The sequence below is a fragment of the Anser anser genome (genome assembly GCF_964211835.1).
Source record: "Anser anser genome assembly, chromosome: 4".
In the NCBI taxonomy this organism is placed as follows: domain Eukaryota; kingdom Metazoa; phylum Chordata; class Aves; order Anseriformes; family Anatidae; genus Anser; species Anser anser.
The window spans coordinates 28,452,480-28,471,340 of NC_139724.1; the positions used below are offsets into that span (position 1 = coordinate 28,452,480).

The 18,861-nt window shown below is 36.4% G+C and overlaps 1 protein-coding gene across 16 annotated transcripts in view; it reads right to left on the reverse strand.

The window, feature by feature from the left end:
- Nucleotides 1-18,861, reverse strand: part of TLL1 (tolloid like 1) — a 161,543-nt gene that overhangs the window by 34,586 nt on the left and 108,096 nt on the right. For 15 of the 16 annotated variants that reach the window (XM_083834090.1, XM_083834079.1, XM_083834083.1 and 12 more), the window contains 6 exons: nucleotides 18,321-18,436; nucleotides 11,329-11,431; nucleotides 9,936-10,052; nucleotides 8,761-8,906; nucleotides 2,889-3,084; nucleotides 1,843-1,968 (listed from right to left, as the gene is read on the reverse strand). In XM_083834090.1, the coding sequence (XP_083690216.1) occupies nucleotides 1,843-1,968; nucleotides 2,889-3,084; nucleotides 8,761-8,906; nucleotides 9,936-10,052; nucleotides 11,329-11,431; nucleotides 18,321-18,436 (804 nt within the window). Of the gene's footprint in view, nucleotides 1-1,842; nucleotides 1,969-2,888; nucleotides 3,085-8,760; nucleotides 8,907-9,935; nucleotides 10,105-11,328; nucleotides 11,432-18,320; nucleotides 18,437-18,861 lie in introns of those variants that run through there. The other variant, XR_014583539.1, reaches the window with a different exon arrangement.

Consider the following 18,861-nt stretch of genomic DNA (forward strand, 5'->3'; position numbering starts at 1 on the left):
CAAAATAAACCTTGCACAGGTTTCAAGACTGCACTTGGATGACACAAGTTGTACCCCAAAATGATCCACTCTTGAGCAAGGGTACATCTAACTGCTGGTTTTCACTTTCACAGTTTTCAGCATCACTCCATTGTTTCTTGAGACAATGTTGGGAAACATGGAAGTACTGAAAAACTCTTAAAACTCTCAAATATGCTGCCAGCAGGGGAGATTTGGATTAGACCAGTATGAAGCAATTTTCTGTGCACGTCAACACAGTAGCAAAGCACTGGGCAGAGTTTCTGAGCTGAAGGAATCCCTCAAATGGCTAAACTAGGATGTAATGCTTACTGCACCAATGTAGTGATTTTAATTCAGCCTTCCAGTGAGTGTCTACATACAGTGAGTAATACATCATGTGGAACAAACGCATATACACTTCTAGGGATAGCCCGGGGCTTTTGCCCCATACTGCACTGCACTATTTAGGATGACTTCTGCTTTTACCAGAGTTGCTTTCCTGTTTGCATGCTGAGAAGGTATTCATTCTCTCCTTATGGAAGAAGAAAGGAAGTTTTCTAAAAGACTGGGAATCTTCCCTAATGTTTGGACTCAGATCATCAGACAGACAAAGCCAAGTTCCTTACATAAATCTGGATTGATGATCAAAGGTCCTATCTCTGTCTTCACAGCCCCCATTAGATTAACATTATTTTCCACACATTGCCTAATATGCACACATCTTAATACACTAGACTTTCTGAAATAACTTGTTTTTCTAGTGTGCTCATTAGAAATATTGAATTTGAGGAGAAAAAAAAAAACAGGCTCAATGAGAGCTGCAGTCTAGCATGTCTGCATTCAAGGACTCTCTTTACCTCACACACAAAACAAACAAACAAAAACCACAGAACCAAAAGAACAAAAAGTGCAAAGAAACGAGACAAAACTACCCCTAAATTGTGACAAATCATGAGTGAAAGCCAGAGAACTGGAAAAAAAGAGACCAGTGAGTCATATCTGAAGAAAACCATAACAAAGAGTGCTTCAATTTTCAAACTCCATTCACCACTGAAATGCAAACAGATGAACTGAGATAAGAATAAATTGTGCTATCCCTGAATTTACTGGTGTTTATCAAACAATAATTGCTAGGTAATGATCAAGTGCTTTTGTGTCTTTCTTTGATATGAAATATGTATAGAATGCAAAAGATTATCTCAGTCCAATCCTATGTTTACACAGACTTCTATTTATCAGATTTTTATTTCTACAGATGATTATTTGAGCAAGCTTCCCTCACCCCTAAAATGCAGAATTTGTTTCCAGCATTAAAAAAAAAAAAAAAAGAAAAAAAAAGTCTGACTGGGAGCAGGGAAGAGTTCTCTAGTTTCAAAATAAATAAATAAATAAATAAATAAATAAATAATCCTTCTAGAATAAAAGATCTACCACAAGAAAAGGTAGACAGTGACAGTGGGATCATTCAAGTTCCTGACACTGAGGCAGAAGCACACAGCTCTGCTGATAAGTCTCTCCTTGCATACAGATGGAGACTTTGTTTTCGTGAGGATGAGTAATATAACTTGTGGTTTGAGAAAGTACAAAGTTCTGCTTCGCATCATTTCCAGTCAACAACCAGCAAAACCTGGAAAGTTAAATTGGTAGCAGACTTCAGATGGAGATGACAGCTGTGGACAGACATTGCCCCAGTATCACTGCTTCCAATGCAGTCCCGTTTTTCCAAGCTTGCTCCACAGACCTCACATTGCTAGGGGCGGAGTGCACAAAAGGTGTGGTGTTTCATCTGAGTGACCGTAGCCTGGGAGCGTTGAGACCTGATAACATAGCAATACACTGTACCTTCACAGCTCTTTTTGTCGGGACCAAGTTCATAGCCAGGATCACAGGCGCACTGGTAACTGCCCAGAGTATTTACACAACGCTGCTCACAGCCACCATTGTCAGGTTTGGCACATTCATCTTCCTCTGCCAAGACAGGGAAGAATGCAAAAATGTGTTAAATAATTACCTTCCTCAGCTGTAATTGCTGGATCAATATTAACCCAGAAAGCTGTATGCATGCCATTATAAGGTGTACTACATAACACTGTGGATGCTGACTAGAGCATTTTCAAATTCTAAGGAGACCTGCAATGGAGAAAATAAAAATGTGTCTTTTTGTGTATTTGTTTTGCCTTGTTTTTTGTTTCATAGCAATACTTACTGACAGCTGTGGACCTAATTTATAAGCATTTGGTGGGCAACATACAATAATTTAAGCAGCAGTTAATCTAAAGGTTGCATAAAGTATTGAAAGAAAGATTGAAAATCTGCAGCAGGGTCACTTGAAGGGCACTTTATCTCCCACAGAATCAATTTGTGCATTATCCTGAATTCATACTCAAAAACAGATTAACAGAATCCTCAAATCCCAGGTTTTCATTCTACTGATATTAAAGTGAACAGGATGCATCGCGGTGGGGGAGGGAAAGGAATATTGTATTATCTCTACTAGCTGTGAAGTACCTATCTGATTCATTGTTAAATTATTCCTCAGATGAACTTTATATTTGATAACACAATTAGCCCAACAAACATACTTTACAAGACTGTATATGTTTCAAAGGTGCTTCAAAACCAATCTATTTTTTTAACCTGAAGAGAGCAGGTAGTTGCACTGAATATGTTCCTTCATTCATTGGAGATCTTTTACAGGGAGACTGAAATGCCTTTACTAACATTGTCTGACAAAATCACATGCCCAGGTAAAAAGTATGTTGAAGATAATACAGAACTGTTTTAAGTAAAAATAGGTTCAAAAATATTCATATTCTAGCATATTTTTTTCTAGTACATAAACAAATGATAAACAGTTCACAGGTCCCAAAATATGCTTTAACATTTACCTTTAAAAAAGTTAGCTGCAAATCCTGCCTTGTTAACTGTTCCATCAGAAACAAACTTCATCCACAGGGTATTAGAGGTAGATCTAATGTCTTCTGGCTTGTCATAGCCACAAAAGTGACCAATCAAAGGACTGTTTTCATTCATTCCATCTCGAATTTCCAAGTAGTCATATGCACAGTTGTCATGTCGTTCAATCTGTAAAAAATTATTTTTAAGGATCTATATGAACTTTACCATAAATATCAAATATCAGTCAGATAATAAACAGAATAAAAAAAATAAAAATTAAAGTTGGGGTTCTGTTTAGTATTCAAGCATAAGGAAGTTGAGGAAAAGAAGCAGCATCACTAGATCGTTTATACTCTTTATATATATATATATACTTATAAATATATATATATATATACACAAATATATATATATATATATAAGTAGAATAACTTCAGATCTTTACACAAGATATAGCATTCTAGATGGGAAAAAGTAACTAGCAAAGTAAAGGTTGCCTCTAAGCTTCCCAATGTTCTATCAAATTCCAGCTCTGAGTTCAAGTAAATTTCTCTTTTCTCATGTACACTTATATTCAAGTATACAAAATTAATGGTTCAATGACTAAACAGGTCAGAAATTCTATTTGGTTTTGAAATATTGAAAAGCTCAATATGAGTAAGATTCTTAGATATAATCAACCTGTATTATTTCAGGTGGAGATCATTTATTTTTTTCCTTTATTCTCAACACAGTGAAAAATTTTGCATTTGCCAGTATCCATAGATGTTTCAGAGTAACTATAAAAAAAACTCTTCATACAGAGCATAAAGAGTTTGGGGCATCTGGGGCCCAAAAAAATTCGAGCCAAAACACACTTCTAAAATTATCAGCTACTAAGCAGACAATAGAATATATGAAAATATATATATATATTCTTCTGCAGATTATATGTCTAGTTTCCTTTGCATGACTGATGATTTCAGGTGTCTTCCGAATTTCTGGGTCAGTGAGTGAATCTATGTCATATTGTCAGAGAAACATACTGAAACTAGAGCAACTAAAAATGTGCCTCTTATTTAAACAATCTTCCAGATGACATCCAAGCACAGACTAGCATGTGAGTGGCCACATGTGCATTTCTACTTGGGGTAGCAAGTGGTATGCTCTTTACATAATAGTATTTGCAGTCAGTCAGAGCAGGAATTGCACCAAATCAGGGGCAGACTGAATGGGATCCTATCTGGAGCCTAGATAATTATTATGCCTGTCTTTATGACAGAATATAATTCCCAACAGAATAATAAAAATAAAATAAAAAATATAAAAAAATATAAAAATACACATATAAATATTGATCTGGGTCATTTTTCTGTAGGATTACTTCATGCTACTCAAGTAACATAGCACCTTAGCTATGAAAGAATTATCTAAATCCAAGCACTCAAAACTAAATCCTCTAAGAAAACAATTGTTCAACTAAATTGTGGGATAGGCTGGGGAGGAGGAAGACAACAGTCAGGGAGAAGGAGTTGGAGAAGACTCAGATTCAATACAGCCCATCCAAACTCTGTTAAAATGTCAATCAAATCAAAACCATACCAAACCCACAAAAATCCACATCTCATCTTCTGACAAAACTTTACTTGCACGGAAGCTACGCAGTTAGTACAAGCAGCTGCTGACACTCTGCTCTGGTTGTACATTATGACCACCACTAATCTCAGTAACCACCACAGACTAAGGAGCTTTCATTTAGCACATTAGGAATTCTGCTTCCTTTATATAAGAAGGAAATCTAGGGGGAGGGGCTGTTTGATTTTATTTCATTTTAATGCTATCAACATATGGCACTTACACACAAAATTTCCCTGTCTTCTTTCCAACTCTCTGATTCTTTGAGTATTTACATACATAATTTTCTCCCACTCATTTCTCTGGCACAATCCATATTGCCGTTTACTGTAATTGCTTAACTGTCTGCTCAGGAATTACTTCGGACCAGAGTTAGGGAAATGAGAGGAAAGTCACGAAGGTCTGGGGTGCAACTACCTCTTACTAACTTCAGTGGCAACTGCATGTTTGCAACTAATGTGGTTAGGCATGTGTCTACCTGAGCACTGGTAAGTGTTCTACACTGTAACACTGATTCAAAGTTTTCATTAATCTTAATAAATACATGACATCATATTCCAACATGCCTTGTTATCTCAGAGAAATCATATTGCACTCTGATGTAGAAAGAAGTGACCTGGCCCAAAGCCCATTAAAATCAAAGAAAGAATTGTGTACTTTCCCCCACACGCATCTGTGGTCTTTTCATGACTCAAGACTTCTAATTAACATCTGTTTTTTTCCATTTTTCCATATTTTCCATATTTTCCGTATTCTATGGGGCAGTATGGAAATTATTATTTTTAAAGGCTATGTGCAGCTCTGAGTTACATGTACCAAATTCCCACTGAGGTGAAATGTTGGTTAAGGAGAATCACTCCTTATTTTTGGCAGAAGAAAACTGCTAAAAATCCATTTTGTATAACAGTGAGTTACTAAACTTCCAGAAACCATAAAAATCAACCAACTTACAAAGTGCTATTGATTTCCAATAAAGCAAATCAAAATGGCTGCCATTCTACCATAACAATTTATTTTCAGTGTACTACTATTACAAGTGATGCCATTATTATTACCAATATTAATATATTAAAGGATAAAATAGTTACACCTATACATAAATGAACAGGTAAGTATTGTGTTTCTGAGAAGTAATAACCGGTGTTAAGGCCCTTGGTAACCAGTAAAAAAGAACCTCTTTAAAATATGCTTTACTTATGTGAACCTCAGGTTTTAGGATATTGTGGTACTGTCATCTGGGAACATTGCCTCAAAGTTCTATTACACTTGCAGTAATTTCTTATTCATCCTATTACAAGGATAGAAAAACTCCTCAGGTTAATGACAGAGCTCAGTCATATAACTGGACTGATATGATAAAAACTTATGTACTGCAGTAGTAACATTTCACAAGTTTGAAATTTTATGTGGATGAGAAGAAATAAACAAAATGTTAGCAAAAGCAAGAGAAAAAAATAAACAGATTTTACAGAAAAAAAAATGCAGTTCTTTTAGGAGAATGAAAGGTACCATTGGATCCAAAGAGTTTGGAAGAAACCCAGAATTTGAATGGCATGAATAAATTAAGTTGAAAAAATACCAGAAGAATTCCTAAGACAGGTACATAAGCACAAGAAAACACTAAGAAATCTCCTGGTTAAATGGAAAGCCAGCTACTTTCTCAACATTAATTTGTACAAGAAAATTTATTGCACATAGTTCCAGTTTTGAACTGTGACTTTAGACTAAAATGTATTTCGTAAAAATTCTGGACTACATTTGTTTTATAGTTCCTTGCACAGAAAAGAAAAAATTAAAACAGCAAAAGATTTTATCAAAATACAAAGATTTGAGAAGCCAATCCAAGAGCAATCACATTTCAGGAGAAATCTTTCAGTTGCTTTTTGTTATTGTTAATTTATCTGTTGATAGAGTTAAATTCCAGTTCAGGTATGCATATCCGACTCAAGTGGAAGACTTTAGTCAGAAAAGGTGGGGATATATCCCTAATGGAACTCTTAACACCAGTCCTTCATGAAGTTGGATGCATTTTATTCCCTTAATTATGTAAAAATAATTTAAATGAACATTATCTGCGTGGATATTAACAGGGCCACTCAAATGAAGGAGATTAACATGGCACAGACCTACAAATCTTCTGGATTGCCTTCGCTGGTGAAACTGCCTGCCAACACAGGTCCTTAAAAAAAATTAAACTCAAGGACCACTGGTTTTCAAAGAACATTAGTTCTTTGAGTATTAATAAAGGTAGCTATAGTATTATAGTATAATGTAGGTAGCTTTGAGTATTAATAAAGAGTATTAATAATGGTAGCTATAATGATGAAGCAAAAAACAATGGAGTTACCAGACTCTGCATCTCTGCTGACATCTAGGCACTGGAAAAGTATAGCTCTCCACCAGGCAGCCAAGTAAGAAAGGGTAATCCCACACCCAGTGGAAAACGCATTGCCCACTGCAGGCAAAACAGGATGACTCATTGATGCAGTTTGAAATTCTCAGCTTCCCCTGTGCTTTAATTTCAGAGTGGAGGTTATTTACACAGTTATTTTTTCTAGCATTACATATGGATAATGAGAATTCCTCATACTTAACTGTACCTTTCAAAGGACAGAGAAGTAATTTTCTCACAAACACACTGCAATAACTCTTTGGCCTGACATTTACTTTTTTTTGATCTAAGCTGGCATGAAGAACTGTGATTTTCAAACAACTTTTTGTTTTACTGGGCAGCACACCAAGGATTGAGTCCAGAGTGGGACTTAGTACCAAAACACAGAACACCTACGTTCAAGCGCTTGGACCTGAAATGGAAATCAGCCCCAACGGTGAATGTCTAGGCAGGGCACTTCATTGCAACTTCCAAAACAGCTCTCATTCTCAGCAGAGACCTCTGTGGACCAGACAATAAGAAATGCAGCAAAGACAGATGTAAGAGAAGTCTTGCGTCTTTCTGGGGTTCCTCATTTGATTCTCAATGGCATCTTGCCACTCTGGATTCACAGCTCAGACTCTCCCTTGAAAAGTATGTGCCTTTCAAATCCCTGCTGTTAGAGACTTTTTTTTTTCCCTTCAAAACACATCTAGCACTAAACTCCTTTTTGCTTGAGGCTACCACCCAACAATACTGCTGTTTTTAGGAGGTGTCAGTCCACGTTTTACCTCTAGAGAGTGCCATTATACTAAACAGCCCGCAAAAGAACTGGAAGATAACATTTCTTCCAACAGCCTTAACCACTAATAAAATTGTGCTCCCATTTTCTCTGTGCAGGTGAAACTGAACCAGGGTCAGTGCAAGCAATAATGTACCACGAACACAGACCATCACTGAGTATCTGCGTGGTAGTCAAATACTATGGCAAGTCTCCTATGCAGGTTCATAGAGCCATTTCTCTTGAGATCACACTAAAAAATACTGAGCAACTATGGCAGACTAGAAAATCTCTGTATCTAGTCAGTAAGTTATATAAAGTTACTGCTTGAAGAGAGAGACTAACATACTGTGTTAAGTAACCTTGAGCCAGGCCAAGCAGTCTAAATAGCATCTGAAAGGCTCTTGGCCAGGAGAGCTCATCTTGTCTGCACTAGACCAGATTCCAAGTATATTACTAAATTTATCTACAAACTTCAAGTCAGTGTATAATGTATGTATATATAAGATGTATGAAATATTGTTTTTTCTTTCTTACAGAAAAGTTTACCACTGTTTAGCAATGTTTAGATAGAAAGATGTATGATAATGACACATAGATATGACTCACCAAAGATTTTTTTTTCTGCCCCTTCTAAATATATGTTTGTAAACTGAATTTAGGGAGGCCTTTTATATATATATATATGCTTTTTTTTTTTTCTCAAAAAAAAAAAAAAAAAGCCAAACACCACAGGGTTTTGTTTCCAGATAGACATTCCTTTTTAACAATAAGATTCAGTAAAGACAGAAAATCCTGGTTATTTAACAGAATATTAAAGCAGCCTTACTGAACTGGATTATGTATTTGTTATACTGCAACAATCGCCAGAACTTTAAACATTCCAACTCAAATAACACAGATAATATAAAAACCTTTAATCTTCTTGAAAATGTCTGCAAAAAAAGAAGGTTTCATGGAGAGCAGAATTGGATTCTGGAGGTTATTTTTGTTAGAGAATTAATAAATTCCTCCACAGGTTTAATGAGGATTTCCCTTAAATGTCACTGTTACTTATTCACTAGATGCTTTTCTGAATTTGGTCCAAAAACTTTACCTCAAACGCTTGAAATGTTAATCCTACATTGTAGTTTTCAGACACTGTTATTTTCCATACACATTCCTTCATTGGTCTGTAGTCATCAGGATAATTGGGAGACTGGATCTGGCCTTCATTTTTGTGGATTTCACCTCCACATATAGCTGGCAAAAACATAAAACTCTAAGTAATTTTACAATAATGACATTTACTGTCCCCCATGCCCAAACTGACATCTTTATGCCCCTCTTCTTTTTTAAAATTAATGAGAAGATTATTCTAGAAAATACTTAGAAAGTCTACCAAGGACAAATTATTGAAATCATGATTGATTTAGACCACTATACATATTTCTGTTAGTCAATGTAATGCATTTCTAATAGTGCTAAGCATTTTATAATGTTGCAGAAGACTCTGAAATCACTGATGACCTGAATTTATATGTTTTACAGAACATATTTACATGGTCAAAATAGTTCTTAGTTCACCTTTGAAATATATTAAATATAATTTCTTCATTATTATTTACTAACCTTTAGAAAGAGAAAAATAAGAGGAAAACCTTATATTCTGCAATGATTTATAAATTTTGTTCTACAGTTTAACACTTCAGGCTTACACTTAATATGAAAAAACAGTTAATATACATAAGAAATATTTTCAAGAAAAGTAAATGCATTTTTCCAGGATCCATATTAATAATTATGTAAAGAACTGTAAATAGTAATTAAATCCTACAGTTCAATATTTATGAAAACAAGCTCTACTTTAGTTTAAACAGGTGAATGTAGACTTCCTAATATACTCAGTGTGTGGGAATATCTCTTTATTAAGTAGTCCCAGAGCATATGGAAAACTTTAGTCAGATTTTCTGAAGAATGAACAGAAAGTATTCAAAGAATTATTTCCACACACAGAGCACAACATGCACATTTAGTTAATGAAAGAATAGGCAAAAACATTATGAATAATATCAGTGGTGTCCCTAGAAAAGAGGTCATCTGAAATCTGATCACATGAAGTTTCAAAATGTATCTACTAAGCCGACATCTTTTAGTCTCTTTTAGTCATAAAATAGCAATTTCATTTTCTTATATATGTACACCTATATATGATCAGAAATATATTCGTTGGTATCTGGTTAAGATTTTTCATCCAGAAACAAGTAATCTTTAGTGCTGTAAGAGACCAACCTTCATAAACTGCTGCAAAACCTTTTCCAACCCAGTTGCTGCTGCTGCGGAACTCAATCCACATCCTGCTGTCAGAGGACGCAAGGACTTCTGGCAGTTTGTCACCACAAAACCTGCCTAAAAACATGCAACCAGTGACTGCATTTTCTGCCGCCTCTGAAGCCAAACGCTGCAAACATTTACACATGTGTTTAACATTATAGACAGGAGTAGCATAACCAGCTCAGTGGAACTATTCACATGCTTATGGTGGAGCACGTTTCTGCAGATTGGGACCTAAATACACAAAGATTTTATTATAAAGCTTTTCATTGCTGTCAGGCTAAGTCAAACGATAACATCTTGGGGGAATTAAGGTGAGAAATTATTGATATAGAATGTTTCTTTGCATACAAACCGAGGCATTTTGGAAGGGTAAAGTGAGTACTAATCTTAAGAGATGAACATAATCCAGGTCACAGTAATACTGCTCATCATGTCTAAGGACCACAGAGATTTAAAAACTAACATCTAAATGACACTGTACTATGTCACCCTTTAAAATCAGCCTAGGTAGGTGAAATTTTCATTTGTTTAGGTGACACAGAAGGGAACAAGATGAAAGAGTACTTACTGTTTGGTCTTAATTGTTTCCTCTTTTCTTTTTAAGAAAACAGGCATTACTGTTAAAAAGCTGTCCCCTGTATCTATTTCCCTTTTATCTCTTTTTGATTGTTTTTAAATAGTGGCTATTAAAATGCTAATTATTTTTAGTCTATCTTCTAAAAGCAACAACAAAACTGGCCTAAGAGGTTGGAGACTCATGTTTCCAATGGCCTGAAATCCCCAGTTAAAACTGTAGAAGACCACAGGTTGACAAACTTAACCTTTGGATTCAGCTAGTGTTATTTATTTTAAGACTACGGAACTAACACGGAAAGGTTGAATTTGGAGTAGGGGAAAAGTTACCCTTCCTTGACACTTTAAAAATAAAGCCTTAAAAATAAAGGCTATGCTATTTTAAGTCATATTGCCAAGGCAAAAGGACTAGTACAAAACATGCACCTGTACTATTACCTGCACATTTTGCATATACAGAAATCACCTATGGAAACTTCATATTTTAACACCCATAAGCAAAGCAAAAAGTTGCACATTTTGTAGTTTCTTTCCCCACATGAAACTGAACAACAGCTAGTTTCAATGAAAGGGAAGGCTCAGATTTGAAGTCAAATGAACAACTTATTTGAGATCATTTAAGTTGGTTTTGTTTTGTTTTTCCCACCTTAGTTTAGATACATTCTAGACACCTAAAAAAAAATAATAAGAATATTGCGTGTACAATAGCAAGCAAGTCCACTGAACTGAATGAGCATTGTAACTATGGACAGAGCAACATTTGACAATTGCATACCAAGCAGAGGTGATTTTCTCCAGTAGCCATCTCTTACTTCAATATAGTCATACCAACAGAGACTGCTCTTGTACAGGTCCATTGTAGTGAAGTTTAAAACAATCTGTAATCAGAAGAAAGCAAGTAATTAAATCACATATGGTTGTTACCAGAAAATGATCTCAACAGCATTCTGCAGAACAGAAGCCAGTGGTCACCCATAAAAAGATCCCAACTGCTTAGACAATTAACTTCAACTAATCTTTTATAGTAAGCAAAAAGTTGTATTAGAATATTAAAAGGTTGTTGTTGTTTTTAATTTATTCTTACATAGTCAAGAAGATCCAAGACACAAATTTAGCTGCTTACAGGGAGATTTTCACTGAGAAATACAAATTCAAGAATGCTCATATGGTAAAATAATGTGCTGATCTCATTTTAAGTATGTTATTTGATAATTCTCCTGCCAATTCTTCTTCCATTCCATTCTGTGACTATAAGCAGCACTGACAGCTGTAAAAAAGAATTGTTTTGGTTTGTGTTTCCATTCAACTACTGTTTTGACAAGATAATTTACTTTCAAAGAAGTTATATATTGACAATGGTGGACCATAATACTAAAAACAGGATCATTAAAAGAAAAGGCGCAAGTTCCCTTTTCACACAAAGATGTAATAAAACTATAATAAAGCTTTTTATACAGAAATCTCAGTTTTCTGCATTGCTGGAACTTTGACTCCCAGTTTCACTGAGCACATCTGTAAATAGGCATATTTTCAATACATAATATCAGGAGTACTGTAGACTGCCACATTATCCCACTTTGGTTTCGAAATACTAATCTTAGCCTGCCATAAACTTACACTTTTAACAGAGAAGTAGGTTATACTGATCATAGGTTCACAATAGCTACAGGCTGGACCCTGACTGACTGGGACAGTCTTAGCATTACGCCCTGCAATTTCAGGGACGAGTCAAAACATGAAGATTAAGACTCATTCATATTTTGTATTATAAAATCACACTTCCAATTCATATCCTTTAATTGGATTTAAGCATATCTGAAAAATAATGCATCTTCTCCCAAATCAGTTCATCAGTGTAGATTAATAAATATTTCAGACTAACTATAAAACTCTTCCTTATTTACATACAAGCATTAAGTGGTTTTATTTTTAGCTTTGATCCTAGGAACTCACAATTAAAACTTGCTATTACAAAGCAAACAGAAATTCCTGCATAGTAGCAAACAACTCATAGTGCAAAAATATAATTCCATGGCAGCCTATGAAGCAGCTGTGAGTGTCAGTTAAAAGGAGAGGAATTTACCCCTAGTCCAGCTCCAAGGAGGAAAAAACACTACTAACTGGAACAATGGGCCAGGTAGTCATGTGGGATGACTTCCATCTTTTCTGAAGGCACCACAAGTCTCTCCAAAGACAATGATGTGATACAAGAGTAAACCAGAAAGGCAGACCTTTTTCAGACTGTTACATTCTCAAAAGAAAAACAACTATTGGAGGAAGCTAATTTAAAGCTAACATAAAGCCCTTAACATTAGGCTAGCAGAAATTTTGATTTCACTTACTTTTCAAAAAATAAAAATAAAAAAATTGTACACACACCCAACTACATTCTCAAAAATCTCTTTTGTGTTCATTGGAGAATGGGAAAATCTCTATCTTGAAGGCCATATTGTATCTTACCCTAGTGCTGGCAACCTACTGACTGGGTAAAAAAATCAAGCTCATGGGTGATTCTATGTAGCTTTCACCTTTACTAATTTGATGCCATTGGAAACAGAAAACATCTGTGAAGTTGCAAATAAAACCCAATAGCCAGAGGTCCTGTACCGTGAGGTATATTAATGCTGGAGGCCACAGCTTTGTGGGATGAAGGTATGAGCCATGAAGCATGCCAAGGACCATCAGGACAGCACAGAATAAACGAATACCTGTTCTGATGCTTGAGTAAGGCCAAACATTTATACTCACATGCTGCTACCACATCCACAAAACTTCCGTAAGTGTTGCTGAAACCACAGTCTGTCTCTAGCACTGTGTTCTTCATGGGAACTTCCTGCAAGCAGCTTTGGAACATTTTCAGTGTAGCAGATGCAACAATTTTAGCCTGTTCTCTCTGTCTTTGGGCCCCTTCCTTATATCACTTTAGGGCCACAAAGGGAGGTAGTAATTTAGTCTCAGATATGTATGCAGAGAATGTACACTTTAATGTTAGTTTGACACTTTGGAAACTCCTCAATATCTAAATAATATTAACTCATATCCACACCTGCTATTGGCACTGTGGATCATAATGACCCATAACAATGAAAGTCATCAAATTATATTGATGATCAAATTATATATCAGGCTTCTGTCCTGAGCTGCAAGAAAAAAACAGACTGATATGAAATCAGACAATTTCTATGTAACCCCTACTCTTTGTTGCAATAATAATTACAATAGAAATGAACATATTTTGATGAAAACATATGCATTCCTTACACTGACAAGTTTGCAGGAATACATATTCAAATATTTTGAGCTATTTTTCCATATCCATATTTTACCTGGCCTTGAGTATAGATTCCATTTCCCTAAACTTTGAAAAACAGCTAATAAAGTCCTAACAACAACAACAACAAAAAATCAAATAACAGTATTATATGGACAGTGGATGTGCTCATAAGCATGGAATTAAAGGAGAATGAAATGTTCTCATTTAATCATTCAGCGAATGAGAAGAATTATAGCTTTCTTATAGAAAACACATCAAACAAATCAGTGCCATTAAGAGCTGGAGTATGTAGGGAACTGTGGTGGAGCAAGGAGGGAGTGTTGTGGGGTTTTTTGGTTGTTCATGTTTTTAATGAAAGCCAGTACAGAAATCCAGCCAGTCCACTGTTTAACTCCAAGGATTTGAACACCAGCCTTTGGGACATCCAAGATTTGATTCTCAATCTCCTGCATCTTTGCAAGTTCTGTGAGCTAGACTTCATGACTGTTTTCCCATTTCAGATGTAGCAATTCAGGTTAAATAGAACAAATTTCAACAGCAGAGGGACAACTCAGATGATTCAGGTAAGCACAACACACACTCTGGATGCACTCTCAACAGAACAAGCTAGTGTTGGTAGAAAACTGGGTTTCTACCTAACAGCCTCTATCTTCAATCTATTATGCAATATCTCTCTTTGTATGGTTCTCATTCTCTTTTGCCTTACTAGGTTTTCACTAGGGCCTTGCTGGGGAATTATAATTTTTGTTGATTTTTTTTTTTAATTTTGCAAATTAGGTATGTTTCCTTTCTAGTATTACTGAGAAATTTGACAGAAATCATTCAATGTTGTAATATTCAGTTTCCAGATTATTGTGCTATAGGCCCAAAAATGGCGTGTGTCAAAGCATTAGCTGAAACTCTCAGCTGGCATTTACTAGGCTGCCCTTAGCAGTCTACTGGTCCTCTACTGCCCTTAGCAGTCTACTTGTCCTTTTCCATCCATGTCGACCTCATCCCAGCCATGCAGGCAGAGGGGTTTTCAAAGCGGAGGATTTTTCTCTACTCAGATGAGATGCAGACACCTGGTGAAGGTCAGGCTACCTTCCATGTCTGCTTAAGCTAACCCAGCTGGCTCTGTTGGAAGCAGGTTATGGAAGCCACATCCTATGCCTTCTCCATGGCTCAGCTGTTTACAGCCTTGAGGTCTCTCATGAGTCTAGCCACAAGTTTTCCATTTTGCAGGACACAGCTGAAACATCAGATTTCTCTGTCTTCTGTTTGCAAATTTGCCTTTCTCCAAACCTCAATCACCAGGACAGAAAAGGAAAAAGGATGGTGTTACTTAGGTGTGATCGTGTCACTGTGCCAAAGTGCTGCTATGTAAATGGAAACCATTAAAATGCAATGAGCCTCCGTAATGGTCCCTGTCTTTGAAACTATATGAAATAACCTTCACAGCCTTCTCTGACTCTGACTTGCCAAGGTATTTGATGATACAGCAATTCCTTAACATTGACTAGAATTCAAGAGCTGTACATAAGCAGAACCCCCAGTCTGTCACAGCACGATTTTTGGTTGGCAAGAATGAAAATATGTAAGATTCTGTTCTGCAATTCTGCAAAGTATTAAAGACAGCTAGAGACAGGGCAGAGCTTGTTCAAGGGGACAAGATGGCTGAAAGTCTTCACAGGAAAAAACAATCAATGGGTGTTTGTCAGTGCAATTAAAGAATTATTGATTACACAGCAGATTCGATTGTGCTACTGCAGCTTCAGATAGAATATATCATACTGCCCAGCACCTGGGATATTTAGCAAACACCAGGCAGTACTAACTAAATTTTCTGCAAGTGGCATTTTCCTCATCTCACCTAAGGACTTACCTGTCCTATTTCATCATTCACTTAAAAATTTAAGGAAAAATAGAAAGTAATGTAACCTATTCAGAAAGGAAGATTAAAAAAAAAAAAAAACACACTGGCAGAGTTGAAACTCCCCATGCCAACAATATCTCTATACACCAGAAAGAGGGATTAACCCTGGCAGAGGGCATACAGTGTTACTAACACCATCCTCCCCCAGATATTTTTCTATGTATAGATACACTGTGTACAGCTGTTTACCATGTAGTCTTACATCTCTGGAGAAAGTAAAAGGTGAATGAACTGCCTTGTTTTAGTCATAAGGATGCACATATTTTAGGCTGGGGTGGCAATTTATGATCTTTATCAATAAAGTGATTCCTACAGCCAGAGTGTACCACTGCAGTCCTGTCCTTCACTGAATTTCCTGCCAAAGATCAGAGGTGTCTGTACATGTAGAAAGCAGCATGGATAGAATATAGTTCTCTAAACTATGCTCAAACAGCACAATATTAAATCTCAGTAAATAAGAGACAAGAGCTAGACAATCTGGACTGATGCTTTTTCAGTTTATTTTTAGGTGACTAAAGTGCTCATCGATGTTTCAGAACATGATGTGATATACTTATACGTACTCTAACCACCATCCGACATTTCTAAGATCTATCAGGGTCAAAACAGCAAAAAGGAAAGAAATAGATTTAAATATATATTTATTTCCCTTCATAATGTGAATGTTACCATAAATTGCTGAAAAAACTTGGGATCACGCATAATAAATGCGTCCAAGGCAACATGCAATATGCATTAGTTAATATTTAGACCTCATTTCTGCTACTCTGCTATCTGCATCAAGTACTTGCTGCAAATAAAGTCCTTTATCTCAAGTAAGGCACTATCCTGTGGGAATAGCGCTGACAAAACAGATTTTTTGGCATTAGCACAAATATCATTTACGTTGTTCTTGCTGAATTCTATGGAGACTATGAGAGCTGGAGGTCAGAACAGTGCCCTACAAACAGGACATACTACGTCAGATTACAACTAGAAAACAGGGTTTAGTCATTTTCTCCATTGGAGGGGGGAATAGGATGGGAAGGGAGCTGGTCTCCTTATATTGCTGATTTCAAGACAGGGCTTAAGATTTTGTACAGCTCAATAGTGGTAGCAATATCAAGACATTACAATAGTACTACAAATATATTACAGTTACTAACATCCACAGATACAGTTGTGCAAAGTTGTGAGTATGCTATCAATTTTAAGCACCATAATTTTCCAACTCATATATTAATGTTATTTTCAGAAGCCAACAATAACTGTAGATGAACATTTGACTTTTATAACTGAGTAACAGGAAAGAAACCTAAGCCATTTTTGTTGTTAAGAAGCTGTGTGTCAGAAGCAACACAAATAATGGGGATATAAAGTTACCTATCTAGATTAATTTGCATCTTTTGTGCAACCCTTCTCTTATTCAACTGTTTTCATTTGTTTTTCCCTGCAAACCTGCAGAGCCACCCACACCCTCCGAGCATGTTTATTTTTCCTCCTGTCACTGGCTCCTGCCCAGAGGAGGGTGAACACAGTCCAAATGACTTTGCTTTCATTCCTCACACTAGCAAATGCTTTTACAGCTCCTCAGGATCTATTAGCACACCAGGGACATATATTCTTGGTGTCTACCAGGACCCTAACCTGAAAGAAACACAGAAAAAGTAATCCAACTTGGAGAAACTATGTCCGATACCGAGTGGGAGAAAACTGACAAAAATGAAATATCTGGGGGCAAATGCTCTGTTTTCCTCTTTGGATTTCCCAGCTTTGAGACTGGAGCTGGGTCTCAATTTTCAGCCTTCAGGCAGTATTTGCTTAATATTGGCTACTGCTTCCTGTAAAGAAACTTACAATATATTTTTTTTCCCTGCATATTTTGTCTGAAGGTGAAACTTCCCATTTCTCCCTCTATCCTTATTTGTTTTGAGGTAGGCTAATATTTGAGCCAATACTTTAAAGCAAGATTCAGCTAGTATGTTTTGAAAGTGCACACAAGAAGAACAGGTTTTGCTTTCAGTGGGATGGCACACTTTTCTGCCCAAACTGCTCTCACCAAACCAATCTCTTTATCCACACTTTCCCTAAATTGACACCCAGAAATTAAAAGCCTATGCATTAGAATAATACCAGGAACACCCAAAATACCACTTTCTTTCCTTTATTACTGTTTCACAAAATCTCTTTCTGCATAACAAGGAGCTCCCTGAGGCTAAGCCCAGCTACCAGTCCCAGGCAGCTCAGCTTGTCTGAGCCCATACTGGAGAAGAGACCATCCAAGAGTCTGCACTACCTCTCCTACCTCTATGCCGAGACACCAACTGCATTGAAAGCCAGTTTTGAAGGGGTTTCATGATGTAAACACACAGACTGAAATCATGACTTCATTTCATGTGGAAAGCCACTGGATGGATGCTACTGTGTTCTAATGCCACAGACCACAGTCAAGTCAATGGCACAGCATTCATGCTCTCATTCAAGAGACATGGCCTATGGCCTACCATGATTTTCAACTATTATGCAAGCTTTAAACATAAATGCAACATTTTACTTTAAAAATAGTATCTGTGTTTAGCTGAGAGAACGTTAAGAATACCTTTTCCCCTGGGGTCACAGAGATTCGCCATATGCAGTGCGTGTAGGAAGGATAACCATTTGGAAATCCTGGAGAAGAGAAGTTGCCTGTAGATTCCTGCAGTGTTTCTCCACAGGCTGAAAGAAACAAAATACAGTAAAAATATAAAATTGAATGTGCCTACCAGATAATAATGTCTTTCCAATATCTATTTAGAATGCATTTAACTCACTGCAGATGCAGAATGGAAAACAGACTAGTTATTTTATGATTTATTCAAAACAGTGATTTTAAGCCAATCTGACATTCATTCCATTTTACACAGGATGTTTTTATTCCATGAACTGTTTCACTTGTGTGCTGTCTGCTGACTTAACCAAAATTACAGCAGTGTTAAAAATGTCATTGCTGTCCATCAACTGCAAAATTATATATATAACTATTTTGCAGGGAAAAAGTTAGCCACACCCTTAGTCACATCCTTTATGAACTAAAACAAATCTAAAACAAAAACTGGCATGGTGTGATTGCCACCACACTGGAATTTTGTCAGCGGTTTCAT